Source organism: Atta colombica, unplaced genomic scaffold, assembly GCF_001594045.1.
Source record: "Atta colombica isolate Treedump-2 unplaced genomic scaffold, Acol1.0 scaffold36, whole genome shotgun sequence".
NCBI classification, from domain to species: Eukaryota; Metazoa; Arthropoda; class Insecta; order Hymenoptera; family Formicidae; genus Atta; species Atta colombica.
Window position 1 is genome coordinate 197,318 of NW_017259470.1, and position 10,852 is coordinate 208,169.

Genomic DNA, 10,852 nt, shown 5'->3' on the forward strand with positions numbered 1-10,852 from the left:
ATATTTATTTATTTATTTAATCGAGCATTGAATTATTTTTTATATAATAGGTAAATATAATATATCTTTCTGCTGCAGTTGTTGTAGCTGTTGTAGCTGCTGCTGTTGTTGTTGCTCGAAAAGAGATGCATAATTCTTCTAATGCTCTTTTTGTTGTTTAAGTACTTCTCCTAACATGCATTGAACATACATTCAATAGGGGTATCCTCTTCTAAGAACAGCGTCTGTAATTTCTTCTAGCAAGAACAAAGAAATGTAACCATAAAAAAATAGATAAAGCCGACATAATTATCATGTCAAAATTACAAAAATAAGTAAGAATATTGCATAAGAGAATCCAGTAATCGCCCAGAATACAGAATCCTACAAATACTTATCATAACCTTATAATAAAAATGAAAAATTGTTTCGAAATATGTGTTTAAAAATTATAATACTTACTCGACATCTCAACCTAGCGTCAATCAATAATACGAAATTGTCGCAGAAGTTACACATCGAGTGTGGATTGTCATAATTATGATGAGATCAGAAAGATGAACCATGACAAAGATGAACCATGGTACAAGACTAGATGGGGAAGGGAGAATTCGACAACTAAAACGCAACCGGCAATGCATGGCAATTCAAGATTATTATATAATTTTATAATATATAATTTTAATATATAAGATTATTATATATATTGGCATGGAAAATTCATGATCACGTAGGAAATTTATAAGCGTACTTGCGATGGAACGCGCGGGCGTTTGTCATTATTCGGAGGGCTTCCGGGTACACGAATGCAATGAAGTATTATTTTTTATTCCTCTATAATTTCAGACATTACATCAGCACTTTTAGATTTTGATTACGGACGCTGGGACAAGAGTAGGAAATTTTCGAACGAACGTTCAGACGATCGAGCTTTCATCATTATTCAGAGAGTTCCGTTATTTCAACGAATTATTTTTTTTTCTGTCGTCAGATATCAGACATTGTTTTCGTACTTTTATATTTTCCTACAGGACGCGGGAGCCGCGATCTTTGTTTGAAAAGTTTGAAAAACATATATTGGAAATTTTTGGACACACGTTTATATGAGTGATCTTCAATTGTCTGTTATCAGTGTTCTTACTTTTAATTTTTGCTCCAGGATTGCTCCAAACTTCAATCACATTATCTGGAAGTGTTTGTCACGTATTACGCAATCCTCCGCAATTTATTTATTCTGTTTCGTTCTGTTTGTTTTATTTTGTTTGTTCTAAAAAATCATTACATCAAATTGATGTAAGAAGTCTATAAGATTTTTAAGTTTGAAATTACCAGCATATATTGCAACTGGAGGTTATTTACAACTAATCTCAAAATGCAATAAAAGTTTATATTTAATCTCATAGACAAAGTGAACAGGTCAGATTCCACAAACCAAGTAATTTATTGCGTGAATTAAAATCCACCCCATCAATTCGATGGATTTTCCATTATCGTTGCTTATATTAAAAAGCTGATTTCGAATACTAAAATAAAAAAAAATCGTTCTAATAAATGGAATTTTGTTTGTTTTTAAATACTAGGCAACCTCTGTCTAATTTTGCAAGGGTGCGCCACTGATTTGAACTCCGATAGGGTTCTATATAGAAGCTCGAAGCGCCAGGACAGATTTCCACTCGTGTTTGTGCACTAATATTATTATAATTATTATAATTAATATGTATAAATATATAAATATAAAAGATGTTAAGTCAAATAATAAAATTAATAATATATTGCCATCTATTAAAAGAACGAGACAAATAAAACGGAGAACATACGTTTCGGCTAACTTCTAACCTTTTTCAACGTTGTAAAGAACTATTCTAGTCATAGATGATGGCATAATGTGAAGCCTGCTAACTTCCTCTCGCAATTATCAGGCGGAAGGAGGGCTTATCTCAAACCAATTCGCGAACTGGATGGTCTAAAGTAATTATTTAAATTTTTAAATAAAACGCGTTAAAACTATTCGGGATGAAACAAAATTGCAACAACTAACCTGAGTAATGTCAATGGATGAGGTCATTTAAAAAATACATCTAAATGAATTATAAAAATCCTCCAATGTAACATAATGAGGTTATTATAAACAATAGGACCAGATGCTCTGAGTCATACAATTACGTATGAACTAATGATAAAAATCTTAACATATATGACCGAATCCGGCACATATAATGTCATATACATAAACCATATTACGAATTCAAGTCATAGTGGTATACTTGGTTAAACAATTCCGTGTCCGTATTCAAATTAATGCAGTTTCTTTTATATTTATATATTTGTATCAATGTTAGCACACGAATTACAGCGCAGATTTCTATTGTCTTGATTTTGTCTATTTATTGTATTTTGAATTGAAGGAATCTTAATTTTTTTTTCTTGTATTCAAAATTGTACATTTTTTAGTTCAATATCCGGATTTTGATTCATTAACCCTATCTAAAGTCAAACTGAAAAATCTAATGACTAACCCTTCCAAATATTTAACAATTTTTATCTATAACATATTTCTTTTTTATAAAACTTACAGTATTCAAGATATTTTGCCTTCTTGGAATTTTTTATACTCCTGCACACATAGTGACATGATGTCACGTATAATTATATCCCACATATAAATACGATCGAAAATTGTTCACTTTTTTATTTTAAGTCTTACATATTTTATATAGCCTATCATAAGTTACAACATGAAAAAAACTAATTTCATCGAAAATCAATTTCTTATAGGTGCTGTTTCTTTTCGTGTATATGTGGACAATTATTTAACAAACTAATTCTTTTTATAAATAAATATAAGGATATACTGAATTTTTTTATATACAACCGCCATAATGCCGAGTCTTATCTCTTTTAGAACAATCTGTATTTGATGGATGCTATCTAATTTCAACATTATTACCTCCGGCGAATCAAATACGTGAATGAGACAAGAACCCGGACCATCATGACCGATAGTCCTGCTGACCTACTTCCGTCTTGTTTCTTGTTTTGCTGCGAAAATCACACCATTTACTCCTTATTTATCCCCCACTCTAGGCATGATTCTATATTTTGCTCTCTTAGCAAATTCACCACAAATGAGTTTCCTGTATTTGTACATTTTTATAAATGATGTTAGTTTAAACATAAGACGAATCTGTGGGATGAAAATTATAGAAGAATCGAGAAGGAACGAGAGAAAGTCGTAGTAATTTAAATCATTGACCAGTTGTTTTTTATGTATAACAGTTAAGAACAATAATTGTTAAGGACAATAATTGTTAATAATTTATTTAGCCGCCACTAATTGCATCAGCAGAGCTGTCATACCGGCGAGAAATTTGGCCTTGTTTATTTATGTATCTATAATAAATCGAGCTTTAAGTCGTAAAAAACTGATAAATCATCATCGTATGTGAGAAGAATGATCGACTGATTTGCCAATTTCCTACAGTTTAACTTATTTCTCTATTGTAGATGACGCGTTACTAGAGACTAGGTGCGAAACATTTAAAAAGAAACGCTTAGAAAAAGAATTTGCACCAAAAAAAACAAAATTTTATCAAATCGAGCTCTAAAGAATTCTCTTTTAGGCTTAAGCTAATGTACCAATTAGTGAATATAAACTGTTGTTGGACAAAGTAATAAAACATTCCAAATATTAAGTTTTTAATGATATATATGACTTTAAATAAATTCGTTATTAAATTTTTTATAAACAAATTTTATTTAGAGTCGTACATATCAAAAGTTACATATTAAAAGTTTAATATTTAACATTTTATATTACTTTGTCCAACGAATTGGATCATGTCTAATTGTCTGCTAACTGATACATCTACCTTACTTTTAATCGGCCAAAGCTGGCGTTACGCCACTGCGTAAGTGCGGCATGAATTTAACTGTGTTGCGGGTGTATGCTATACGTATACAGTTAATACTCATTGTCAAACAATCACTGTACGTGATTGGCTGACCCGTAGTCCGGATTCGCCTTCGGCTGACCTCGTTGTTGACTGACCTACTAGTTGATAGCGATGTTACACGGTCAGCGCAGAGTTAGCTCGCTTCGGTATTTAATTGCACGGCGTCACGAAAGAAAAATGCTTCGCACCACTAATAACGGTATTTTTTTATTATCTTTTTTTTACCTCAAGAAGTAGATAATGATCAATATAACGCGCATTCTACGTTCAAGATTCCCTGGTCGAAGAGTGTACATTCAAAAAAAGCAAAATAGTTTTACAAACGATAATGTGATATCTCTGAAATTTCAAAAATTTGCTATAATAATTTTATAGTTGTGAGAACGAGAATTTTAAGAACTATTAAAATTTTAAAATATAATTATTGCCACAAATGCGACATTATTAATATTATTTTATTAATTGTAATTATTAAATATAAATACACACATATGAATACATACATATATATATATATATACATATAAATCAGGGTAAAGACTAATGTTTTTTTCTTAAGAATAAAACGTGTTGTGTTTTTTCTTAAATATATTTTTAATGCTTCAAATATGCTTTAAACAGTACTATAAAAAATATATATTTAAAACATATTAAAAACATCAATTAAACATGTTTTAGACTTTAAAACACGTTTAAAACATGTTTTTTATCAATTCTGATATAAATACATAATTTAATAGTTATAACTATTAAATTAAAGTAATTTACTCCCCCAAAAACATTAGCTTTAGCAAAGGACCGCAGAATTTCTACTTCTACTTCTCATATGATTAAATTGAGATTAATAATCAATTTAATTACTGTGTTGATATCAAGCAATAATAAATAATTCGAAATATAAGTGTAACTAATGCAATTAATAAATTCAATTATTAAATTGATCTGTCAAATGACCAAAATTAACAAGTTTACTTATTCCAAATTTCTCTTTTTCTTTAATTTTTCAATTCTTTTGTGTGGAATCGCAGAATGATACATGTTTATCACAATGCGATCAGGATTGAATACGACGTATTCTGCAATGCTGTACACAAATTTGCAAAACACAGATTTGTAATTTTATTAATGGCAATTTTGATTGTAACGAGTTGGATAACAGCATGCAGCTGAATATGCAACAAATCACGCGAGTATCAATCAAATTATTACGTCAACTTGTTCCGCGTACAGCCGACGGCTATAAGAGCAGTTTACTGATACAATAGTCGGCGTTATACTCAGCTTTGCGAACACTGCGAAATATAAAGTACAAAAGTAGTTATAAATAAAGAAACATAGATCGTACGTTTTATAAGTAATCATTTCTTTATTTAAAGCAAAAAGGTAAGAAATAATTTCGCTCATCTTGAGCTCCTCTACACTTAGCAATTGTATTCTATTTTGTAGATAATAATATTTGTAGATATAATAGAAGCATTTAAAATTAAACAGTTTTATATACTCAAACTCCTGCAAAAACCAATTTCAAAGATGTCGTGCTCATTCGATTGCTTATTAGAGATATCAAAGTTGAAGAATGTGATTAATATTCTGAAAAGGTATTTGTATGTCTTCAAGAGAATCTTTGGCATATTCTAAATATTAAATGTATAACATGACGTGAGCATAGCAATTTACAGTGCGGACATTATTTTTACATGTGCCGTCATCGTGCAGTGACGACATTGCGAGGAATCGTCCTACACGCAGAAATAAATCTTGTAAGGAAGAGAAGAATAAAAAAAGAATCTAGAAGATAGAATCTAGAAGTTTTTCTTTTGATTCTCTTCTTTTTTTCTTTTTCTCCTATTTTTTTCTTCTTTTTTTTCTCTTTTCTTCTTCTAAAAATATCCGTTCTTAGATGAGACACATCCATAAATAAATAAGAAATTATTTACTCATCGCGTTCTCTAGATCCGGCGATATCCTACATTTCTACCGTGAGCTGCACTCTTCGGCGTCACGTGGCCGCAAGGACCGCAGAGAGACCCAGAAACGCATTCGGCGGTGACCATGCCCCTTCTTTCTATAGAACCGCACTGCCCGTCTAGTATCGGGCAGTGCTTTACACGGATCTCTCAGCCGCATATATGCACCGTGTTGCGAAAGAATTATGCTGGTCAAATTTTTATCAATCAAAGGTTATTATGTATCGAGACGAGTTGGGCTTCCACCGTATGCACGCTACGCAATGCATACTTCTCCTCTTCGATCTTTCTCTTTACGTCCACTGACTCTCTCGTCCTCTTTCGTTCTCCCTCTTTGTGACGCGGACTTCACGATCGTGAGTCATAGCCGCGCTAAGGAATCAAGACCGAATAGCTGAGAATGAAATACGTAAATTTTTCGTTAAGCAGATTTGTAAATATATGCGATCAATAGAGATTCTAATTCTATTGCTATTAAAAAATTTTATAATTTTCGATATCAAATGGTAATTAAATCGATATCAAATGGCAAATCAAATGAATCAAAGTTTTCTTTCTTTCTGTGAATTTATGTGTAACATTTTTTAAGATCTAAGAATCGGATAAATCGATTTATTTTCGTTTACTTTCTAATTTAATTCTAATTCATTTGATATTACAATTTATGAATGATGCTCGTGACTTCAATAATTGCAAAATTTACTAATTACCCGAATTTTGATCATCTGGATCCCTATTATCTTCCCTCTAGATGAGAAGGTGGACAACGATAATGGAGAAGATAACTCTAACGATGAGGATACCGACAAACAGCCGACACAACGCACAGGAAGAAGAAGAAAAGAGACGAGTGTTCGGTGAAGCCTACCAAGCGGCTATTTGGAACACGGTCGATCAGTTCCTTCGGCGCCTTCACACCGTGGACGTGAGCATATAACGTTCTTTGTCAATTTTGAACGCGCATCTCTATTCTCTGATTGAGTAAAACAAGACGTCGGGGAATCCCATAAAAAATTGCACGTTTTTTCGAATTGGTGACCATCTTAAAAGGATTGGTCGAACTTTGTAAATCTGCTGCTGGAAAGCAAATTAGATCAGAGAGAATGTTCATGACATAGTTCGGGACAGTGTATGACAAAGTCTGAAGTCGCTCGATTCATCTTAAAAGAATCCAATCGATACGAGTAAGTTTACAATAATTGATGAGAGAGATTAGTGAGAGCGTAATTTGCATTTTGATTTGTGATATATCAATTTAGAATACAATTGAAGTACATACATAAAACAAAGTTAAATATGTTCTTAATTTATATGAAATGTTAAAATAATCTTTTGAAAAACATCTACTTTTACTAAATCTTCAAAAGCTTTAATAAAAATTAACTAATTTTTTTATCCAGTTTGAAAACAGGTCTGCAATAAAAGAAAATCGTATCTCCAGAAGCATACTCTATTATCTGTAGGAAACATAATTTTATTAATTTCATTTTCGTATTTGTATCTGTTTTGAATCGAGCTATGTTTCTTCACAAAATTTACTGTTCACAAACAAATCAAACAAAAAGTTACGGAGCTTTGCGTTTTTCTGGTAAGGTCACAAGTGAAAAAACTCGTTATATATTGCAATTAGTATAATTAACTCAGATTTTCCCTTATTGAACGGCACACAGATCAGAATTGCACATTATAATAGACGGCCGAGATGCCTCCGACTGTGCAAAGAAATTACAGCATTCAGTTGCATAATGCTACTCGATATAATTAATACCTATCATTTATGATTAATAACGTCATAGTTAAACAAATTTGCAATTAATTATTTCAAAATTATTCAAAAGTTTAATTATAAAGAATCTCTGAAAAGTCAAACTAATATATAATCATCATGGCGCTATAATAACAAGGTGTAAGCTTTATAAAGTTAGCAGAACCATCAGACCATCGAAATTTTTAGTACTTATTTTGTACTAAATTGTACTATTAATGATAATTTTGTATTACTGTGTGTTATTTTTTAAAAAATTATGATATTGCTAGCTTAACATTAAGTCGCACAGAGAGAAAAGTATTTGGTATTTGTGACTATAATTACATGATTAAAAAATTATCATTAGAAGGTCCATTATTATGATTATTATTGCTAAATTAACAACAATAAACTTATATTTATAGTTCTTTCAAATATGGAAAATTGTACTGTATAAATTATGAATCCGAACTTAGTATAGTAAAATATTATATACGAATGGTAAATAAAAATAATAATTTTTGTGTAATAAATGCAATAGACATTATAGTAAATATAACTATTTTCTTAACATTCGCTAACTGTTTACATGGTAATAATAACTAGAGGTATGATAAGAGGAAAAACTAATTCACATGGTAAGAAAAACACATGTCATAGTAATGATTATACTTCAATGTTGAAACAGCTATAATGGACAAATTTAAAACAATTATAAATTTATAGTTGACCCAAAAATGACTGTAAATTATAATTAAATTATATGAAACCATTTTTTTCTCTCAGTGCGGCAAGACCAATTCAAAATAAAAGAAAGTATCAAAAATCAATAGAATTGAATTTGTGTTAATTTGTACTATCAAAAACAAAAAAACAAATATATATATATATATTATGTGTTCCCAAGAAAATATAGTGGCATTGCTAGCTTAATATGTACTATTTTCTTATGGAAATAAGAAAAGTAATATAAGGACAAAAATGAATAAAACTTAATTTGTATTAATTTGTAATATGTTGATTGAATGTACAAGGGTCATGAAAAGTTTGAAAAGTTTTGAGCTTCAACATGAAAATGGCATTACTCGTCAAAGTTATTCTGATACTACAATCGTATATGTTTTGCAGATACCTGTGAAAATTATTGTGGAATTTTTAGACAGTCATTTGTGCTAATAATTTGTAAAAATAGAAAAAAATCGAATATCAACGTCAAACAAAAATTTACGACTTGTAGTTGGAATTAAAACTACCCATCGTCAGACCTGATCCTAAACTTTTTTCTGTTTCCTAGGCTCAATGTTAGGCTTGAGAACACAGATTTTCATCAAATGAAAACATTGACATCGATTGGCACAAATGACTCTCAAATAACTAAGCATCCAAAATGGCTACAATTTTTATAAGTATCTTGCAAACCATGTACGATTGTAATAATGATTTTGACAAGTAATGCCAGCTTCATGTTGGGGCTTAAAACTTTTCAAACGACCTTCGTACACTAGTGAAATCATTTTAAGGAGAAAAAATATAAAATGTTAAAATTTACTTTTAGTAGTAGTACATATTAGTATAAATTTAAACAATTATGCAGAATAAGGTTTTTTCCGAATTCCGATATTATTCAGCAATGCTAATAATAATTCTTTAAAATCTTTGTTATGACTCAAATAATGATAATAAGTCGAGGGAGATAAAAAAATATATAGTCTATTTTTTTAATTATTTATTCTATCTTACCTCTCCCTGTCTAGGAGCGCATGAATTTTCCAGCAAAAGAAGTTTCATTCCATCTTCTTCCTACCAAAAGGCAGAATATACAAAAAAATTCCGTCAGACAGAAGACAGTAAATTATAATTTATAGTGGATGCAATTGAGACGACGTGAAAATATATCTTTATCCAAGAAAATTGCTTGAATACATATACACATTCATGACGCGGCACTTAATACATAAACTAGCATTGACAGTCATGTCCAGCGATGTTGCGATATGATACAACGCTTATAGTCATCAAATATGCTTCATACTTTTCTTTGGTACTGCTATTTAGTTCTTGACCTCTGCATTTTTTTTTGCACACGCCTAATACTTTTTTCAACATAAAAACCTGCTCTCTGATTAATAAATTTCACGAATAAGAAGATGTTGCATTTTTCGTGAAATTTCAATCACTCTCTTATTCTCTTTCTTTCTTTACTCTTATTCTTTTATTTACTTATTATATAATTATCACACAATTTATTCAAGATTCAAAGATAGAACAACCGGTTCTAATAATTGTTTTAATTTGTTACAATATATTCATTATTAACGTATTTAAAATATTATACAAATTCGTTATAAGAATTCGATTGCAAACAATATAGAATTTAGAACAGCCGTTAATATCAGAAAAATAATAAAAATAAATATTAATAATATTCTAACCGTAAATCAACATGAATTATAATATTATAATATTAAATAAAAAGTATTAAAGATATAATTTAAAATTGATTTGAATTAAATAACAGTTATATAACAGTTCAACATTAAATTAAAATAATAAAAATACAAGACTTATATTCATCCGAGCGTTATATTCACAACCGTGATTGTAATCAATTTCTAAAACTACGATATAATTTTTTAAATTCGTATTAATATTGCTTCCCATTACATTTACAATTATTGCGAGATTACTCTTTGTTCAGGAAAAATACTCGACAATAGCGCCAAAATATCAGCAGCACAATGTCAGAGGGTTGCACGAGTTGCAGAGGCGCGAATTATACGAATGGTACTTTGCAGTTAGGCACGACTGCTGGTGGCAATATCGGAAGTTCGTCGTCTACATCTGGAGTGACCTGTACAACCACAAGGAGAGTTCAGATTCGCGCAAAAGTGTTATATGGCACAGGCAAAGCAATAGCGAACTTGCAAGCGCAGGAGAAAGCGGCCAGACACTGACGAAGTAATTAGTAATTAACTTTACATTAATTATAGAAGTATATGTGACATCGTGATACATATATCTCCTCAACAGGATACGTCTATAATGTCTGCCTTCTACTTAATCAAATCTTAATAAAAAAATTATGTAATAATACGTTATTTATGCGCTATTCATATCCGCAAACAAAAATTTTTGCGCTCATTCCGTTTAGCTAAAAAAAGAAAATTTTTGTGGGGGGGCTAAGTAGGCAGTCAATCAGCCTCCCC

At 30.5% G+C, this 10,852-nt stretch overlaps 2 protein-coding genes across 2 annotated transcripts in view; one reads left to right on the top strand and one right to left on the bottom strand.

Moving 5' to 3' along the window:
• The window catches only part of LOC108690804 (histone-lysine N-methyltransferase SETMAR-like), a 15,302-nt gene extending 9,316 nt beyond the window's left edge, over positions 1 to 5,986 (bottom strand). Inside the window, exon 1 of the mRNA XM_018198296.1 lies at positions 5,911 to 5,986. Within this exon, the coding sequence (XP_018053785.1) occupies positions 5,911 to 5,986 (76 nt within the window). The remainder of the gene's footprint in view (positions 1 to 5,910) is intronic.
• A 647-nt stretch (positions 5,987 to 6,633) lies between these two features.
• On the top strand, positions 6,634 to 10,608 carry LOC108690805. The gene is made up of 2 exons (XM_018198297.1): positions 6,634 to 6,824; positions 10,345 to 10,608. Exons 1-2 carry the CDS (start codon positions 6,651 to 6,653, stop codon positions 10,606 to 10,608), a joined length of 438 nt encoding a protein of 145 aa, XP_018053786.1. The 5' UTR covers positions 6,634 to 6,650.
• Positions 10,609 to 10,852: the final 244 nt, after the last annotated feature.

Excerpts from the sequence above, each read along its gene's own strand:
- LOC108690805 (XM_018198297.1), top strand. The coding sequence starts at position 6,651 with ATGAGAAGGTGGACAACGATAATGGAGAAGATAACTCTAACGATGAGG. Across the intron at positions 6,825-10,344 it reads GGCGCCTTCACACCGTGGAC|GAAAAATACTCGACAATAGC; the intron begins GTGAGCATATAA and ends CTCTTTGTTCAG.